The sequence below is a fragment of the Pseudopipra pipra genome, chromosome 1 (assembly GCF_036250125.1).
Source record: "Pseudopipra pipra isolate bDixPip1 chromosome 1, bDixPip1.hap1, whole genome shotgun sequence".
NCBI classification, from domain to species: domain Eukaryota; kingdom Metazoa; phylum Chordata; class Aves; order Passeriformes; family Pipridae; genus Pseudopipra; species Pseudopipra pipra.
In genome coordinates this window covers 132,653,814-132,674,344 of record NC_087549.1, presented here as the reverse complement: position 1 = coordinate 132,674,344, position 20,531 = coordinate 132,653,814, and the positions used below count along the sequence as shown (strand labels likewise).

The 20,531-nt window shown below is 37.9% G+C and overlaps 1 protein-coding gene across 4 annotated transcripts in view; it reads left to right on the top strand.

The window, feature by feature from the left end:
- CDK14 (cyclin dependent kinase 14) overlaps nt 1-20,531 on the top strand; it is a 345,123-nt gene that overhangs the window by 124,021 nt on the left and 200,571 nt on the right. For all 4 annotated transcript variants that reach the window (XM_064677983.1, XM_064677973.1, XM_064678003.1 and 1 more), the window contains one exon: nt 9,091-9,185. In XM_064677983.1, the coding sequence (XP_064534053.1) occupies nt 9,091-9,185 (95 nt within the window). The remainder of the gene's footprint in view (nt 1-9,090; nt 9,186-20,531) is intronic.

Here is a 20,531-nt window from a genome sequence, read left to right as displayed (position 1 = left end):
CAGATCCGTTTAATGTATTTTCTCACATTTCTTGAGTGTGCTTTAATTATGCTGTTGCTCAGAATGCCTTCCAATATGATTTAGATCCATAATCTGATTGGTGTCGTGCATCTACACAGGTAATTTTTAATTTTGAACTAGAAAATTATGGGTATGTTTTTAGCAAAAGTAGAAGGATAGAAACGACTAACTTAACTACATCATCTCTAAGCATCACTTAACTTTCACATCACCCTGTCACTGTCAGCTATGGCTGTCAACTTCATGAAGCTGAGACATTCCTTCAGCCCATCTTTTCTGTTCTAGCACCTCTCCTGCAGTCTCTGAGGGCCAGCTGCTTTTTAAAGGGGCTTACTATCTCTTGCTTAAAATAGAATTTTTGTCCTTTAAAATGTAAATTTCCAAGTTCAACATTGTCCACAAGATTTCAATAAGCACATGCTGTTCTAGACAGTGACATGGTAATGACGAGTCTTCACTGTCATTTAAATGTAAATTTGTAAAGTTTGCTGTCTTACTGATTTAGATTCAGTTACAATCCAGGGTGAATAAAGCAAAATTCTGGGATTCCCAGTTTTCCGTTTCCTCCTTGTTACTTGCACCTTAAATTCAACTAACATTGTTGATAAGTGCTATGAACTGCAAGACTAAATGACAGTTAAATGACAAGGTGAGAACCCAGACGATACCCAGAGACCTGAAGGCAAAGGCAGAAGGAGGATGGCATATTTGTACCTTGTGAACTGATAGGGCCTTTACATGTGATAAGAACATTTAGAACATATTTTCAGATTATATGCTTGCAAAGTGGATGTCCTGCACTGTTGGCACAAAGGGGCTTTGCTGTTTGTGGTAAAGCATGGAGGTCTGTTTCCAATACAGTCTCTTTCAACTGATTTAGTCTGGAAAAAAATTTAGCCTCCACTGGGTTTTGCTGCTGTAATGTCTGCAAGCTTGCTTCATCCCTTTTTTGCTTTTTTCATGTTGGAAATTAGTTTACAAGTTACTTGAGGGAATCTTGCCATTTTACAGTCTGTGTGCTTAGCATATTTTTGGATGTGGAAGAAAAATTTATTAGAAAGCTTATAGAAGGCATGAAAGGGATGCCAGAATTAAGGTTATTTCCTGTCCTTAAAAATATTTTTAAACGGTATGCCTTATTTTCACTGTGATTGATTTTGTGTACTAAAATAGTTGTAAAAATAATTATTTGCTAGCTTTGTACTGAGTTTGCCTTTCTTTAACATCTAAACCATTCCACAAGAGACAAAGCAATGTCATGAGCATTCCAGCTTTATTTTCCACTTACGGGCAAAGAGGCATGTTGAGCCTCACCCACCCAGAAGAAGAAAATTGACATGATCTTTTAAAGGCTCCTGTCTCACTCTGTCTTTGAAAAATAGCAAGACATATGCCACAAGCCTTTTTTTCTGCTGCCTGAAATGTGTGCTGACAAATGAGTCTGCTTTTTGTGCCTTTTTTTTTTTTCTGAAGGAAATGCCCCACTGAGAAATAGAGCAAAAGTAATTTTTTTCTAAAACAGCTTTTTTGTAGAGTTCCTCATTTGTAAGTAGTGGTTAAAGTATGCTCGTAGACAAACTCAGTTTCATGTCAAAGCAATTAAATTATTTCCTAGGATGCCTTTCTGTCGTACAAAAGAAATATTCATTGCAGGTACATAAGATTAAGTGATTTCTTGTCATATTGATGCATTGGAAAAAGCAAGTAACAGAATGCCCACTGACTTCAGCATAACATGTTTCAGTGCTCATACTTGGTTATTTACTCCCTCATTTAGACACTGTAATACTAATATTGCAGGTACACCGTTTACAGCAGAGGTGTAATATTATTTATTATGGTTGCAAGGTCAATCATTCAGAAGTTGTCAGAATTAAGTTTAGCTGTGAAAACTTAATTTGGTCCCTCTACTTGTACCGTTCCTTCCTTAATTAAACAGCACCATGTTTGCTCCTGCTGTGTGATCTCTGCCTGTGTCGGATGCTGATCAATTAATTTAATTTTGTGTTCTTGTTGGGTGGCTCTAGCTATAGGCACCTACTGTGCCTTATTGAAACACTGATGGTTTTGAAATTTTTTAGAACACTCGTCACTCTAACTACGTAAATATTTGTTCATCTTGTCAGCACCCCACTTGCTAAGAGTCCTTTTAAAGATGATTTTGAGATGACTTTCAAAGTACTTGCATAGCATTGGATAATATCACTGTACAGGGTTCCTTGGGGTTCTGTAATATTTGTGTGTACTCTGTTGTTCTGATAAGTGAATTAGGATCAGAAGTATTTCAGAAAATAAGGAATATGGTGATGATATCAGCTTAAGTGACTTAATGTGATGCTCAGCCAGGTAAGGTTAAAGATCAGGTTGATTTTTTTTCTGACTTGGACCTGGTAGAGTTTTCAGCTTCTCTGATGGATGGACAAGATCCTACCACTGAAACTTGAAAATAAAGCTGGATCAAGTTCATACCTGGGCCTATATAAAGTAAGGGTTAGGTAACTACTTATTCCATCTGTGAAAAAAATTCAAGACCTGGGAATAGTTAATGGGTGCTAGCACACAAGTTGGCCACTGCAGGATAAGTTAGGCTGTTGAAGTGCAAGATAAATAAATGCAAGATAGATATGAAGCAGCTGTGAGCTGACTTATCTCATGGTAGTGACATCAGGAATGTATATCTTGGAAAGCTGAGTTTTCACTGCAGCAGCCTCTGTAATTGTAGTCTGTCTTCGTTTTGAGCATTTGGGATGGCATTCTTTATTTTCATTTGAATTTTTGTTTCTATACTTTTCTAAGTGTTTGAAAAAGTAAGTGGAAGTCCATATTCCATTTTCTGGTGTTTACATTCCAATGTTTCATTGTGTTTGCTAGCTTTTGTATGGACACATCCTACTTGACCTGAAATGGTAGCTGGTAGCTGTTGAAGGTTGCTTCAGTCTGCAAATTGGAGGAGAATGTGGGAAACTGCCAGACATTTTCATTGATTCCTGCTACAAACAGTGGGTTGGTAATCTGTGGGAATCTTGAGTTGTGGTATGGAGATTAGTGGAGAAAATGTGCTAGTGTCTGCAGGCTCTTGTGTACTTCTCCCTACATGTGAGTGTTTGCCCACCCCATGTGGGAGCGTCCTGTCTCTTTTCTGTCTTGTCTGCATGGTCTTACTTTTCTCTTCTTGTGGTTTTCCACCTGTGAAAAAAATATGTCCTCTGGCTTTTCTTTCTCTCTACCCAGCTGTCCTAGCTTCCACTGTGAATCGCAGCCTTCTGTGCCATTTCCTCTCTTTTCTGTATTCCTCCTTCCTTTCACACTACTGATAGTCAGGCTGACCCAAAGAAGTAATTTCAAAAGCTTCAACTTGACCAAATTTAGGGAATTTTCATGGAGATAGCAAAGTGTGTATTTCTATTTTAAAGGCCTCTGTATTTCCAGACTTTGACTCTCTACTCCAAAACATGATGTTGAGAGGTTTGGGGTTTTTTCAAAGGCAAAGTTACTCAGTGGGTTATGGAAGTTGCTACTAAAGCCTGTTTTTTGGGAAATGGGAGGAACTGTTTAGACCGAAAATTTCCACAGTCGTTGTAAGGTAGATAGATATTTAGGTGAAGACAGTGTCTGAAATTCATCACCATAACAAGGCTAATAACAGCCAGTGATGGTTTTATAAATTGTACTACTAGTCTCAGTCATGCTATGTGAGCATAAAAAAGTAATAGAAAGATTCCTGCTTTCACAAGCTACCTGCGTTATAGAGTTGTTTTCTGTACACACTGCATATTTTTGGTTTACACAGTTTCCTCCTCTTGAATACTGAAATGGACAGTGAAGACAAGATATAACTGGCTGCTACAAGATAGGAGTAGCATATTGCAGTTGGTTTCCACAAGAGTCTGACTTTAATAGGATGATGTCTCATTATTTTTAACCTCCATCTGTACTTGTGTCTGAAGAGTACTGGAAACCATACACAATGCATGAATTTATATCTAGAATGTAATGAGACATTTATTTCATATGGCAGCAGTCTTCTGTAGAACTGTTAGAATAATACATTGTAGTGCTTTTCAGAGCTTATTTGATCAGTCCTTCCAGTGTTTTGTTCCAGTTCAATAGGCAAAGAGGTTTCAGCAGGTTTGTGACTTGCTGTTTGCTTAGGGGACTACAGCCATAGCAAGAAGCAGCTTTGAATATGCCTGTGTGTTGTTACACACACATTTTTTCTGTATTTCTTCTTTAATAGCATGCTACACTTTAAAGAAGGAGCAGCAAGTAGAAATTTCACAAATAAAACCTGAATTGAGATTGAGGAGGTAGGTGCAGCTAATTTGATAAATCTACAGCAAAGCAGTCTACATTGAAGGACTACCAAATCCTTTCTTGCAAGCATGTGAAGCACTGTGTGCTTTCTTAATGTCAGACTGTCCTTTTTTTGACTTAATGAAAACTAGAATAAGGACCATTTGTTACATCTAGAAGAGATTGCCATGAGGTTGAAATTAGTTTTAAAGAAGGTAATTGACCTATGCTTACATAATAGTCCACCTAAAGTTTTCTGTTCTGCTTTTTCTTCTTCCTGTAGCTCACAAAATCTTTTGAAATTTGTTAAGAAACTTCCTCCTAGAAAATTTTCAAAGCTGAAGAGTGACCCATATATCTTTAATGCACTGTATTCTCTAAGATCAGAGTGGAAGCTGACCAATTCTGTGCATTTGTAGATGTGCAGCTCTAAAATCAATTACTTGGGATAATATATGTGCTATAAATAATGATCATTCTGCAGAATATATCCTGTGGTGAGAAGATGAGAATTCTCTGGTCAGTGTGGTCTTACCTAGAATGTACAGTTTTCACTGAGTTGAATATTTTTGTATTAGGGTTGTACGACAGCAAAGCTATTTGCTTGTAGCAAATTATTTCAGATGGGTGAACTGGAAAATAGCAAAGTGTAGATTTGGGGTCTGCATTTCTGAGAAGGAAATTTCTGCACATTTATTACTGCAAAACCAACAGAGTACTGAATTCCCCTCTCTGTGGTAGAATTCTAAGTAACATTTTGCACACAGAAAGCCCTGCTGTGTGGGAAGCGGATCAGAAGCATAAGGGACATTGTGCTCTCAGGCCAAATTTTAAAAATTACTCTAAAAGATGTGTAGATTGAAACATAAGTTACTGGGAGGGAAGCAGAACTTCTATAGTTTGTGCAGGCAGTAAAACACATTTGAGTATGTTTGTTCAGAACACATGATGATTGGGAAAAAACCCCATGAATGTTTTCTCACTAAAGGTGCCTTTCCAGGAGAGCTCAGAGACTGAACCCAACTGTTTATGCGAAGAAGCTGGCACTCTGACAGAGAGCACCGTTGTGTCTGCAGAGTGTGACAAGCTGCAGAATTTTAAAGATAAGTTGTTTGGCTCTGAAGCACAGCAGCGTACTTGCTTTCACAAATTTGTGTTACTGAATAGATTGTGTGTGCTTTGGCGTCTCAGAAATCCAACAGGGCAGCAAAGATGCACAGTTGCACTAACAGTATTAGAGAAATGCAACTGCCATGGTGTGCAGTCCTCAAGCGTAAAAGTCTCCCAATGAGAGATGTCCTCCTAGAGTGACATTGAGAAAGGGTGAGCACTGCATGTGAATAGCAGTATGGGCAGTAGTTGTCACTGGTGCATGGTAACCCCAGAGGACACCCCTACTACTGTATACTGAGGAAAGCAGGCATTTTTATAGTTATACTTTTTAGAAAAATGTTGGGAGTATCACAGCCTTTGCATATATTAGGAAATACGAGAGAGCGTCATCAGCAGTTGTACATTATGGTGAATATGAGCAGCATGAGGTTGAGTTCTTCTTCCACTACTGAGAAAAGCTTCCATGTCACTAAAATGTCAGCCAATTCAGAAATCATGGATGATGGCCCTTTTATCTAGGGCCATAGTTCTCACTCCCATGACATGAGAATAAAGTGGTAGTCAGGAATTGAAAGACTGAATAGATGATCAAAGATCCGTAATTAATGTTCAAGCTTAACATGCTTACCATGTCCAAAAGTACTGTCTTTGCTAGTGAAAAGTTCTTCCATGTGGCCTGGGAGTCAACAGTAGTAGTTGCTTTTGTTGATTTTGTTATGTAACTGAAATGTTACTTTGTGGAGATGTGGGAATAGTCTTTTTCAAAGCACTTCCAAGCTGAGGCTCATCTAAAAGTCACAAGGCTTTGTTAATGGAGTGTCAAGCTTGAGCTGATGCTGTAAACCCCACAGGGAGCAAAACACTGATTTACTGATGCTGCTCAGGTTTTGGGTAAGAGTTGGCTGTAGTCCATCTGGCTTGCCTTGCTCGTAGAGTGAGTGTACTTTAGAATCCAGCTCATCTGGGAACAGCAAAAAAACTCCTTGACCAACACAAGCGATATGGCAGCTTGCCAGGAGCTCATAATAGATGAGAGCATCCCCTTGTTGGAGAAGTCTGTGATGGTTATTCAAGCAAATGAAATGTGTTTCCTTTAAGTATGCAAATATGGTTATTAGCCCTTGATGAAAAGTGCTGAGTGTTGGTACATTTAGCGGCTCAGGTCATGAACTTGCGTACAAGTCACAGAAATTATCATCTTGGATGTTGTTAATTGTTAAAGTATGTCAACAATTCATCTTCCCTGTTTTTTACTGTTAGAAGTTGCTGTGAGGGACTGTGCAAACACAGGTGACAGAACAAACACCTGGAAATTCAAACCCATATAATATTTTTTCCGAAGTGTTTTAAAAAAGCATTTTAACATTATTTTCTGCTTTACTTCCTCAGAACTCTTTGGGGAAATTAATTAAAAGTACTGCCATCTGTTTATCTTACATTTAATACCGAGGGTAAAAAAAGAGTGCCAGTAGTTTCGAAGCAACATTGTATAATTTTGTTATTAAAAATACATGTTAAGGATACAGTGAGTACTGGTACATCTTTTCCACTTTTTGAGTTGTTGCAATGAATTTTCAACAACATTTCAGTCTTTTCATCATGACTCTGTGTGAAATCTGTGGGTGATAATCACTGGATGGAGATGGTGTTCTCTGGGAGAATTATTTTGTTCTAGAACTAACACCAGGCACAGCAACACCTGATTTCTCACTGAGCTCCAGTAGCAGCTGCATTGGCAGCTTCAAAGGTAAAGTCAGTCTTGTCTCAGGCTGATGCTGATAGATTCCTTGGACTCTTTTTTATTCTTTTGGATGTGAATTTCAGGGTTTTGTCTTTGAATTAGTGGAGTTCATCCAAAGTTCCATCTCCTTTGAGTAAAAACTTGCCCAAAAGAGGAGGTGTATTGGTCATCTGTTCTGAAAGGCTGTTTTTCCTGGAAAAAAAACCCATATGAGCCATCGGTTCATATTTAATTTTGTTTTTAAAGTACTCTGTGGAGAAAGAAACAACTTTCTTGTTTCAGACAACTTTTTTTCTCTGTTTAATTTCCTTCCCCCTCTCTTTTTTTTTTTTTTTTTTTTTTTTTTTAAAGAAGCAAAGCAGTGTTTTCACAAAGACAAGCAATCTGGTAAGACTCCTGATAGACGAGCACATGGGGTAATTCTCTTACTTTCACCAGTTATGTTTGGTTTCTTACAATATAAATTGATAGTGTAATTGCTTTTTTCTGCAGTTTAAATTAGTGCAATTAAGATGATTTTGTTCCCTGTGCTATATTATCTACTATATTTCACTTGGTCTAATGAAGAAGACAGAAATTTCACCCTGCAGGTGATATTTTGTAGTTCCTGTAATATATGGCAGATGTTGAATATTGAGGCTGTAAAAGGGGGAATTGTATACTACAGAAGATAAATAAGAGGGGGGGAGGGGACTGAAGACGAAAAACAGTATTTCCAAAGACCTCAGGGTGAAGAATTGAGACACATCTGTTTTTTCATTATTTGCTTTGACAAAATAAGGAAGGTGACAGAAGCAAGTTGCATATTTTCAGTTTAGAAATATGCCACTTATTTGCATGTCTTTGTATCTATTATAGAATCATAGAATCAGCTGGGTTGGAAGCGGCCTCTGAGATCATCAGGTCCAACCCTTGATCCAACACTGCTGTGGTTATCAGACCATGGCACTAAGTGCCACATCCAGTCTCACCTTAAAAACCTCCAGGAATGATGAATCCACCACCTCCCTGGGCAGCCCATTCCAATGTCTGATTACTCTCTCTGTAAAAAATTTCTTCCTAATATCCAACCTAAACCTCCCCTGGCAGAGTTTAAGACCATATTATTTACTTGCTGGGGTGACTGATAGTCCTGCTCAGATGTTTGTGTGAGATGACAAGACACTGATGGCAAAATGACATGGGTAACAACATATGGCTTGTCAGCATATCTTGTTAAAATATATCATATCTTTTGCAACATTAAATATGTAATATGGTATCAACATTAAATATGTATTATGGTGTAAAAAAAATCTAGTGGAGATTACCTGAAAATTCATTAGGTAAGTCTTTATTTGTCTTTTCTGAAAATGTGAGTTAGTCATTGAAAAAATAAGTGAGAAAATACTATTAATTTATTCTCATAGACTAATACAAATAATTCCATCAAACCTGTGTTATATTTGAGAGAAAGAAGAATTATTGCTTAAAACACTATTCTTGGGATAGATGCTGGACTTTGTTTATACAGCAGCTCTGTTGTGTTGGATAGCAAAGACGACGTTTTGAAAAGACATGTTTGACTTTCATCTGAGACAAAAAAAATTATCTTTGAGTGTAGAAGCAGTCTTGTGTCTGGTTGAGTAGACATGACTGATTCACTTAGAGGAGACTGTGTAAGGAAAGCATCTCTAGCCATAGCTTATTTCGACCTCAGAGTGAGGTTGAGTTTGACCAGCAAGGTGGAGAAAATAGCACTGAATCAAAAGGTGTGGTATTCAAACACACTTAATGTGTGGAATTCATGGACATAGAAGATACTGAGGTACAACTATTGGTTGTCAGATTATGAAGCTCACCTAAGTCACTAAAGAAAGAAAGCCAATTGATGTAAAATATTTGAATTCTTTTTAAGATTACATGTTTGTTTTGCTTTTCAGCTTCTCTTTTGAAAGGATTGAAACATGCAAACATTGTGCTGCTTCATGACATCATTCACACCAAGGAAACCTTGACACTTGTGTTTGAATATGTGGTGAGTAAAAGTAACTATATATTCTGGATATGGTCCAGAGTGTATTGAATTTGATGGAAATGCTCTCTTTACCATCAGTGATCTATGAATCAGGCCAAAATAACCTTTACTTTCTTCAGGAGAGTGGTGGCTATAGGAGATGATGCTTTGTAGCGGAGTGGGCTAAATGTGGAAAGCTAGGCTAAACCAGATTCAGAGATGGAGAAGTGACTACTAGGGCTTTTGAAGGACCTTATACTGCTGCATTGACTTTTCAAACTGGTACCTTACTCTGCTTCTTAGTCATAGTTTGTTTATTGGAGCTTTTTCTTTACTAACGTGATCAGGTAACTTTAAAATAGGTGAGGATATGTAGGGAAGAGGAACAGGACTAATGCTTAACAGGTAGTTCCTTCATGAAAAGCATGTATCAAGTTTAAGTGGCTTTTGCTGTGACTGGCTTGTGCAGAGTGTCTTTTTATAAGTAATCTCAGTAAAAAGCAAAGTCTGTTGCAAAGTCTGAATTTGGGCTTTTTTATTTTGTCATGACTAATGTTTTAGCTACTAATTAAAACTTCAATTTACATAGTATGCAGTGTAAGGATTTAATTGTGTTCAGAGTATTACTTTCCAAAGTATTGGCCTTGGCCTTCTAATTAATCTTTTCAGTTTTTCTAAGACAAACATATGGCATTTATGTAGAATTACTTCAGCATTTAGCTGTGGAATTATGCAATGTACTATCATAATTAACCTCCCAGTTTTCACAGATGGGTCCAAGAACATGTAATTTAAAAGAAACAAATGAGTTTAGAGATGGCTAGATTTTCAGTATCATATCTATTATTGTGCTGTAGTCTGTAAGACACTGCATTTATAAAGTACAGTGATTACTAGCTTTAGTCTTAGTACATCTCTGCTTAAGACAAGTGGAATTGTTTTGTATGTTTCTTGGGAAGAGGCCTTAATTTTGACATGATAATGCACACAGAATCACAACATCTTGTCTGGAGAAGCTCTTCATCCTGTCTATGTACATAAGAGTGCTACAGTGTAATGGTGTGGGTATTCAGCTACAGCAGCCTGCAGAGTGTTTGCATACAGTACATATTTTTTTACCTTAGGTATTGGAATATTCATAAAAATATAAATCCTTGAAATTAGTGATTCTTCTGTTCCTTATACACTGAATTAGCATAGGAAAAGCCTTGATATTTAATTTTATGTAATGGTCAGTGTAGACTTATTTGCATGTCTTTACGTGAATACATTTTGCAGTCCTTTTATCAGCAGCTGTATTTAGCTGTATTCATCAGAACTGATTAAGAAATGAGATGTATAGAATATGTTTCTCCCAGAAATAGATGGTTTTGCCTATTATAATAATGTCGAATTTCTGGGTTTTACTTTTTGTTTGTTATACTAATGTCAAATTTCTGGATTTTATATCCAGTAGGGTTGTTTACAGACTCTGGCTCCCAGTCATGTGTAATATCATGGTGCTGTCCATGATTAAGTATGGACACAAACTAAGCTTCATGCAGTGGCACATTCTTCTGGACTCACTTATCTGTTTGTTTTTCAACAAGGTGCTATTGGGATCAACCCTGCTGGTGGTTGTCCCTTTTTATTTCCCATGGTGTTTCATAGCTATTGAGACCGTTCTAGGATCTCATTTAGTAACGGTTTCTTGAACTAATCCAAGCAATATTTTAGTATTTTGGCTTGTGGGCAATCTCTCAAGGTGGTGCTCAGGAAGAAAGGGAAGGGTACTTTGTTCTCTTCAAACACCCTGAGGACTGTATGATAATGACATTGTAACATGCTCCTGTGTCTTGAGATGACAGAATTGCTTAACAGAAGTCTGTTTTTATTGTTAGGTAATGTAAAGTTATAGTCCGATCAAATAGCTAATGCTATCTGATAATGCCCACGTAACCTGAATTGAATTCTTGTGGGAGTGCATGATACAGGTTTTAATTGCACTATCACAATGACCTCTTTTGTTCCTTTTGTTAAAAAGCTTCCATTCAGTGCGTAATATGAATGTGCAGAGGTAAAAAATTACAGTTACCCATTTAAATGTACAAATTTTGGCTTGTTGACTATGCAATCTAGCACATAATTGGTGTTACTGAGCTCTATATCTGTAATGTCTGGTTTGTTGTTATTTTAACACCTGGATGTGGTTTAGCTCAATCATGTGAGTAATTTGCACTGAAATAAGTAAAAATATTCGTGTGATTAAAATTACATGGTGGTTTACGTTTTTGAATTATTGAAGCTGTCATAGTTTGAAATTGGCCCCCCTTGAGAGTTCGAGGGGCTCAGAGGTGATTGGGTGCCAGGGCAGTGTTCCCTGGAGAGCCAGTCACCACCCATGTTGTTCGCTTCTGCTCAAAGTCATATATCACAGCACTGGAAGCGGTTGGCATTGCAGTCTTGGTTGTTTTGCTGTTGGTGTCTGCTGCGTGTAGGTGGAGAAGGCCAGGGGGTGGCTGGGCTCCCTCTCTTCCCCTCCAGGGGGGAGAGGGGAGCCCTGCAGCCCCCCAACTCAGCCTTTGGCTAGAATTAGAGTCAGCATTTGGAGTGTGTGCTGTGAAGGAAGGGATTCACAGCACCTGAGGTAAGAGAAGAGAGGCAGGCTTTGCAGCCAAGCCTTCTTCCCCCTCCTTTTCTGCAGTGAAGCTGTAGAGGGGGGCTTTTCTTTCCCTCCACTGTGAGTGGAGGAAGGGCTCAGAGATGGAGCTGAGCCAAGAGACTGGGCCGTGGAGGTAGGCCTGGCGCTCGGGAGAGGAGTCCCAGGCGAAATTGGAGATGAGCCAAGAGCTCAAGAGTTGCCTGCCGAAGCTGACTGGAGGCAGCTGAGAACTGATGTGGAGGAATGAAGATTCCAGGATGTGGACGCTTGATAAGCTACACTGCAGCAGCCTACGAACCAAGGTGGGACACCGAGAGGGAGAAATCACACAGCAGCAGAGGAGCAAGGACTCAAAGCTATCTTCTCGGACTTCATGAGGAGGAGAGACTACAACAAACAACTGCTGGAACTTGGTGAGGAGGGAGTGTTCAGGAGCCCAGAACACTCCCACAGCAAAAGACTGTGTTACACATCAGCCTTAAAGGCTGCTCCTGGACTAAAGTTAAAGGAGGGGCTTGAAAGGACTGACTGATAGTAATGTAATATATATATATATGTAGTTGCCTTTAGTTTGTATAGTATTTATTTGTGTAAATAAAATGTATATACTTTCCCCTTCCCCTACAGAAGCCTCTGGCCTGAAAGTCTCTCTCCGGTGTTAGGATAAATTGTTGAGAAGGGGTGGGGGAAGCCTAAAAATTGGATTTTAGATTTCTAGATGTGGCTCAAACTGCTACAGAAGCCTAACAAACCTAAAAGGGGTTGAATTTGATTTATTTCATAAAGTGACATCATGGAATTGATACACTATTGCCACTGATCACTATTGACCATTTCAAACATAATAAAAAACAGCTGAGTGAGATGTCATGATTAAATTAGGAACGAACAGTTAGTGACCTGAGAGTTCTCAGAAAATGGAAACTTTGGGTTGCTAGATCTGTGACGATTCCACTGGGAAAATAATACTGGTGAAACGTCTGAGGTTATCAGAGGTATTCGGTTTCAGCATTGACCCTGAAAGAGTAGAATGAAATTTAATTTCATGTAGCACCTTTCATTGCAGAATACATTGCAGTTGTAAGTTAAAACCTGAAAGCAGAATAGCCTCTGAAAGGAAACGGGGCAGTGATTAAATTCTCTGTGTACCTCAAATTAGATTTTTTTTTTAATATGAAAGTCTGTCAGAAGAAAATATGGAAGATTTTTTTATCTTTAACCTTGGTGGTCTGCAGAACCAAGAAAACTCAGTCTTTAAAAACTCTATCTGGCAGTTGAAGATCAGGAGAAGTTCATTCTCCATATAAGAGTACTGGTGGTGAATGTGGAGCTGTACATTTCTATGGAAGAAGAGAAAGGGAGCTTACTCCTTTTGAATGAAAGAACTTAGTTGAGAACAGTTTAGTATATACAGTACCTTGTTAGTAAGGCATAATTTCTTTGTGTTCTTTCTTAACTCTTACATCAGCATATTGCGAAGGGAGCTTAGAGATCAGTTTTATCAATGGATGACTGAGAGCCATTGCTTGTTACCTGGGGAGTTTTGAGAATAAGCTGCTTGGAATTTTCTCTACAAAACCTGAAGGGCTGATAGTCTTTCATCAGCCTAAACAAGACCTGAAAACAAAATGTGAAGTTTTGGCACACTTTGCATATAGTATCTGAGCCTGTGAAGACTTCCAAAGAAAAAGGTCAGTTCACTTTACAGTTCAATGGAGCAGTATGACTGTTCACATGAGTTTTGTTCCCTTCCTTGCTGGGCTCCGTTTAGGTGTTAGTTGAGACAATGTTATGGGTACGCTGGCTTTAGTGCAGGTGTCACTGATATGGCAAGCTTTGCCCAAGGAGGTGATAAGTTTTACAGGTGAGATCTCAGACATATTGAGAGATCTCTGAAGATGGTTTCACATCTGTTTGTTCTAAAGTGATCATTAGCTGCTATCGTTTGTTGCTTCAGTTGTTTATTTAAAAGGAAGATGACTGTATTTAGAAACATTTAATTGCTGAAAGGCAATCCTAAGCAATACATGTTGCTACAGTCTCTGTAGAATGATAATGAGGTTTTTAGTGTTATGCATAATTATATAAGTATATTATTATCAATAAATGAACCACCAGCCTATTCCTGGCATGTAAAAGTGAGCTGGTATAGCAATGCTTTACCTCATGCTTTCAGTGTTTATGAACTAGATTTGAAACGAGAACAGATACACTTACAATTTGAAGTATGAGCTATGAGTAATATTATTTCTGCCTCTACAGTGAGAAAGCTCCAGACTAATCTAATAATGTAATTAAACCCAAGAATTTTCAATTACCTTGCCTATTTTCATCTGTGTGTATGTTTTTGCTTCTTAAAAATTGCTTTCCATTAAAGAAGAAAGTTTAATTCCCATTGCTTCATTACAGCAGCTAAAATAGGTTGTTATACAATGAGTTTACTTAATAAAGTTCATTAGTTACATTGCCCTTACATTGCCCTTCCATTTCCTGTAAGAAAAAAATAGGTGTGAGTTTCTTATTTTAATGCTTTTTGGAAATTGAGATATATGCTGTTTATCAGACAAAAAAAAGCACATTATTTTCATGGATGAGAGAGTAGGGAAAACCAGTTGTGTTTCAGAACTATTTTTGAGCTCTGATCACTAGGATCATTCACCTAGAGGAAATTAGGAAATCTAGCCACAAGAAGGAAGGAGGAGTCTTCTAATCCTTGACTGAGAGTGGAACTTATTTGGAGCCTGCATTATGTTATTTTGGTGTGAAAGTGAAATGAGGGGGGATTTTCTTCCCATTTGAGAAGGTGCTTGCCCAGCTCCAGTAAGCAAGGACGGACAGCTAGTAAAGCTCTGCAACAAGCCAGATACCTCCTGCCGCCTCTTGGCAAACACGCTTGCTTGTCCACTCTGGGAAGAGGCAGAGTCATTGAGGGCTCCCAGCATGGGAGCAGTTGAATTTCGTAGTTTCTGTTTACCTTGACCAGGGAAGGTGCTGTTCCCCTGTTGGTTTAATCCCAGCCTCATGCCCCAGGTTTGCCCCAAGTTGTCTCACTTTAATCACAGTCAAAAAGGTGACAGAGCAAAGCTTAGAGTAAACAGAAAGGAAATGCCCTACTACTGAGAGGAGGCAGTAAGGGAATACTGCTCTTGGGAAAGCCTTGTTTTTCAAGTTTTAATGAGCAGATCAGAGAGAGGAGCCGTTGATGTCCAGGTATAGGTTGAAAATGCAAAGAGAATCAGCTTTGGGAGATAGGGATTCAAATGGGATTTCAGGAGGAAATTGCTTGGTGCTTTGCCGAGAGGTTAAGACTGTGCCAGACATGGGAATCAGCAGGAAAGAAGGAAGGAAAAGTTATATTTAAATTTAAATAAAAATACTCATTCTAGGCTCAGAAGTTTATGTGTGCCTCGCAGGAGGGGGAAAGATGAATCAGTTTGCCTCATCATCCTGACTTTGCAGGACCTCTCAGAAGTTTGTAGACTTCATACGGAGGGCACATGCTAATGATGTGTTAATGAGATTAATCAAGATTTACAATCCAACAGACTGGGAGGCTGTGTGTATCTGAATGTCTATTTTTTGTGCAATTTAAGGTTTTTTATAATATTACCAAATATGGGTTAGATTTGCAGTATGCTGTGCATACAATAGATGCCATTTAATAATTGGCATCTATTATTTATTCTTATTTTTATTAACAAGTGTATTCAGTGTAAATATTTACAAAAACAAAACAAAACAAAAATAACACCCACAACAAAATCAAAGCATAAAAAATATCTAGAGTTGAGCTGATGGATGCAACACTGGAAATCACGTGAGATATTCTATCTACTGATAGATCTCAATTAGTTTCTTTTCCTAAATTACAGATAAAAATGTCAAACGTGATTGTAGTAGGATGCATATGCAGAGTAGATATGCCAGTGATGACACTCCACTTGGTACAGGTAAGGCCACCATCCTAAATGGTAAATTTGTACACACAAAGAAGAGATAAATCAGCTGGAGACCTGAGGGGGAAAAAGACAAGAATGAGTAAACATTGAGAATGAAGGCTACTAAGGAAAAGTCAAAGTAAGTAGGGCTCTTAAGAATCAGGGGAAAAAAAAGGATGAGATGTTTACAACCTTTAAATATAAAGAAAGTCAGTGACCTATTTCTGTGTGAATGGTAAAGAGGATAAAATAAGAAAGTCTGAAATAGCAGTCAGGAAGAGAAAGATTAAACTCTAGGAATGCCTCTTTCATGGTAACAGCAAGAAAGCACTAAAGAAACTACTATGGGGGGGATAGTTTCTCTGTTTCTGTCAGTTTTTAAGAGCAGTTTAGGCAAATAATCAACAGAATTATATGTCATTGATAGTAGATATAGGTAAGATTATGTTTTTGAGATCCTTCCTATGTGTATCTTTTTGCATTATAATTTTCATCAGTTAAAGATGAACACTTTAAATCTTTCAGTGAAGTTAATATGCTGTTGCTTTTCTGTATCAGGAATTGAAAAAATAAATCAGTTTATTTTACTACATTAAACAAAATAAAAAAAATTCCTTGTAGTTGTAGGGGTTTTTTGTTTGGTTGGATTTTTTTTTGTTCAGTTTTTTTTTTTTTTTGGTTTGGTTTGGTTTGGTTTGGGGTTTTTTAATGATTTTTTCTATGTTATAGGTTTCTGGACAGCTCTACTGTTGGTAGTTCTGGTGGTATCCCACACATTCCTTATCTTTCAATTTCAGTAATAAACTGGCATTCTCCAAGTCCCTCTGGGGTGAAAGCTGACAGTATCTGAACTTGCACTAGAGACTGTCCAGTCTAATTAAACTTGTTTTTTATTAGGCTCTTTAATAATATGGGTTGTAACTATTATTTAATGTCTTTTAAAATGTGGAGCTCTGATTTACTCAGTGTAGATTGAAAAAACAAACAAACCAACAAAACATCAACCCAAAACTTGGCTGTTTGGAGAGTGATGATTACCATAACTCTAAATCTTTAAAATAGATTTTTCCTTTCTGAACCAGCAGTATGTAGCTTTGTACTGATTTAAACATATTGATAAAAAATACATCTATGAAATCTCTAAAAACAGAAACTTGGGGTGAGCAAAATAATAGTAGTAAAAATCCTGGTCAGACTGAGTAAATCAATAGTTGCAGATATCTTTATACTATGTTTATGGTTTTGTGATATAAAAAATAATTAAGGAATGGTGAAAAGGAGGAATCAGGTATCAAGCCTGAGTAATAAACAGAGCCACTTCTTGAAAGTTAAAAAGCCTTATTCTTGTTTTACTACTTTGTGTAAAGAGAATCTAATCCATGGAAGCATCATTTTTTCTAGTGTGTCTTGCAGTCTGAACTGCAATTTTCCCTATAAAATTTTTTATTAATCTTGCAATCATGCATGGACAGTTAGGATTAGGATGCATGACACGAAAAAGTCACTCAGCCAGGGTGAAGAGAGGTCTATGTAGGATGTGGAAGCTTTTAAAGGAAGTATTTACACTTGTCTTTTCCTGCTCTGAAGATGGCCTGTTTTTTTTGTCCCTCACACCAGCATAGCAAAGGCTCTTCTGCCAGCTGAGCTTGTGTAGACCTACCTGTACTATCCAGTCAGTCCCGTGCCGATGTCAGCATGGATACTTGACTTAGTGTGGCTGTATGTGGATTGTCAGCCTCGCTGCCATATATGTGTTCTGCTTACGTGGTCCTGGAGCAAGTACTCTCACCATGAGCTTATGGGTATCTGCCATGCTCTTATAACAAGAAACTTTTCAGTATCTTCAGATTTTGTTTGTTTGTTATATGTGGATATAGCGGATGTAATGTTCAGTGCTGTGGAAGCTCAATGACTTAGCAAATTAAAGAAAAAGTGCACATGCAACATGAGTTACAGCTTGCAAAAATTGTCCCAACCCTGTTGATTTTGGGGTCTATAAGTCCATCACAGTTAGCACAAGCTAACTAAATTTGATGCTAGGTTTTGATCATACTAAACAGGAATTCCTACTGATTTTTGCAATGTCATTCTTTAGTTAAAATAATTTCACTAAATTAAGTGTGTTTTATCTCCTTAGCCTGATTTACTAAGAACACAAAGCTGATAGAATTACTAAGGTGGCCAGAGAATAAGGAGGAAAATAAACTAGCATCTTTAGAAAATTATATTTTGTTGAAGATCTCTTAGTTCATTCAGCAATTCTTTCCTCAGCTGTGTGTGTCTCACTTGTCTGTAAGGGACCAGATTGTTCTTTGTGAAACGAACAGAGACTTTGTATCCATAAATAAATTTGTCTTTTCTAATAACAGCCAAAAATCAGACAACTGTGCATTCCTTTTTCTCTCTGGGATTTTCAGGTAGGTTTCTATCTGTATTAAGAACTCCCCCACTGCCCAGCCTCTTTTTCTATATAGTATTGTTCATGTATTTTGAAGTATATTTATCTTTGTTGACAGTGTGAGAGAAATCCAAGGCACTAGAAACATCTGTTAGCTAAATTGTTTTCATTAAAGGTGTCTTGTGGGGCAGTTTTTTCTTTCTTGAATCCTTATTATATATCTTTCCCCTGCTGCTCAGCCCAGCTGGTGCTGTTGCCTGCTGCTGTTCTGCTGGAAGTTGCTTAGGTATCACCCAGAGATAGCTTGCTTGCAGGGTATTTTTTGTTAGCGTGGCTAACATTGTGTCATCTCATAGAGGGAAAAGATTGAATTATAGAAAGCCACAGAAATACATGAAAATGAGAGTATATGACACTTTTGAAAATACTAGCCACATAAAATGAGTTTAAAGTGTGGTACAGTAATCTGCAGAGCACTTAGGTTGGAGGATATGTGCCATTTAAATGGAATTAACTTTTCTTTGTTCTCATGTCACTTCAAATATTCCAACTGCCTGTGCTTTTATTGGTAAATTATATTATCAGTTTAAGAATTTGTTGGTGACAAAAGGGAAAGTATATTTGTCAGGAAAGCTGCTAGGGCATAAATAATGTGTGCTCTCCTTTGAACAGAGAGGAATGGCTCACAACAGCCTCGCTGCCTCAGTGGAGCAGCACAATCTGTCTGCTGCAGGATGGCATTGCCGGTAGCCAAATACTCCCGTTTTTGTTTTAATGGAAAGGTTCTTTCACGTTGCTGGTTTTACATGATGGAAATGCAGTTGGAAGTGCTTCCTGTTCCACTCACAAGCCCCGGGCTCTCCGTGCATTTTGGCTTCAAAAATGACAGCTGAAACCAATTAGGCAGCATTATGGGATGGCTAAGTCACATGGAAATTTATCATGACTGAGGAAGAAGAGGGAAAGAGAATGTATTGCATGGGAAGTAGAAGTGACTAATTTAATTAGAAGAGAATGACAATTGCGTTATTATTATGGAGAAGGCTGGCAAAGTAGAGCTCATTTCATGTCACTGGCTGTGCCTTTGAAAGGAAACGTCCTGCCCTTTGTCTGAACAGGTTTGTGTTTGGTATCAGTCTCTGATTTCTGAGCAAGATAGCTGAGCAACATAGTTGGAAAGTGAAGCATTGAGCATATCTAAGGACCTTTGTAGCTTGTGGTTTACTCATCTATTCATAATTAGAATTCCTTCTTCAAAGGGAGAAGGGAAGAGTCTGCACCATCAACAATTGTCTTTTTTTTTTCTCTGTTTGCATACTCTCCCTTTTCCAGTAGGATGCAATGTATATAAACCTTGCTTCAGCTGTATAAATATCAGTCAGAATTCTTTTCCCTTCAGCAGATGCTTATACGCAGTATGCTCACAAACATAAGCACACATGTCTACTAACATAAACCAGAGTCTTGCTGAATAAAAATGACCTTCATATAATTATACACTGACACAAGTTTAAATCAAAACCCCAATTCATCAATTCATTTCTTCATGTAAGTCTGGAGACAGTATTTCATGAGGTAGATAAAACATTTGTGGTATTTTCACAGTTGATGGTGTGGGGAAGAAATGAGTGAAAAACATTATAAAAGGAGTCTGAGGAAGTGCACATTTTCCTTTTTTTTTTTTTTTTTTTTTTTTTGCTATCACCCATGCTTGATTTGGTTAATCGTTGTACAACTTTCTTGATTTTTATTTAGACTATGAGGAGTTGTGTTGGATAAGTAACTTAATCTCTCCCTCATTTTCATGTACCTGTAGGAGTTGTGATACTTGTTTCCATCACAGGGAGGAAAATATTTGTAATTCATTGAAGTTTGGGTCAAAAATGGGCATTGGCTGATGTGCTTCTACATTTAGTTTGGAAAGAGGAGAATGGCTGAATTAGCATAGCTGAGCATGAGTTTTCTATTCCTTGTTCTAGGAAGCATTGTACAGCCTCTAGTCTAACAAGAAATTGTGCCATCTATTCCAGGAAGGGTCAGGGGTTTCTTAATGGAAATCTAGTTGCTTGAGACGTGCACTGAGGAAAGGGTTTGTGTTTTAGCATGCTGAGGTAAACAAAGGTAACAAAAAGGCTGGACAGGGCCTTCTCAAGGAGGTGTAGCTGTGTGTGCTAGAGCCCTGAAGTCAAGGCGCAACCCTGGAGCAGTGATCTTTTGGCACAATTTAGTGAAATACAATTATTTGAAGAAAAAAGATGCCAAAGTCTGCCTCAGGTTGCCTATATTTATTTTTAATTTCAGCCAAAATGGCCAAGATATCTTAAACCTGTATCTGGAGGACCCTTATTATAAATATTCGAACCTTACAGCATGGAGTTGGAATTTAGGGA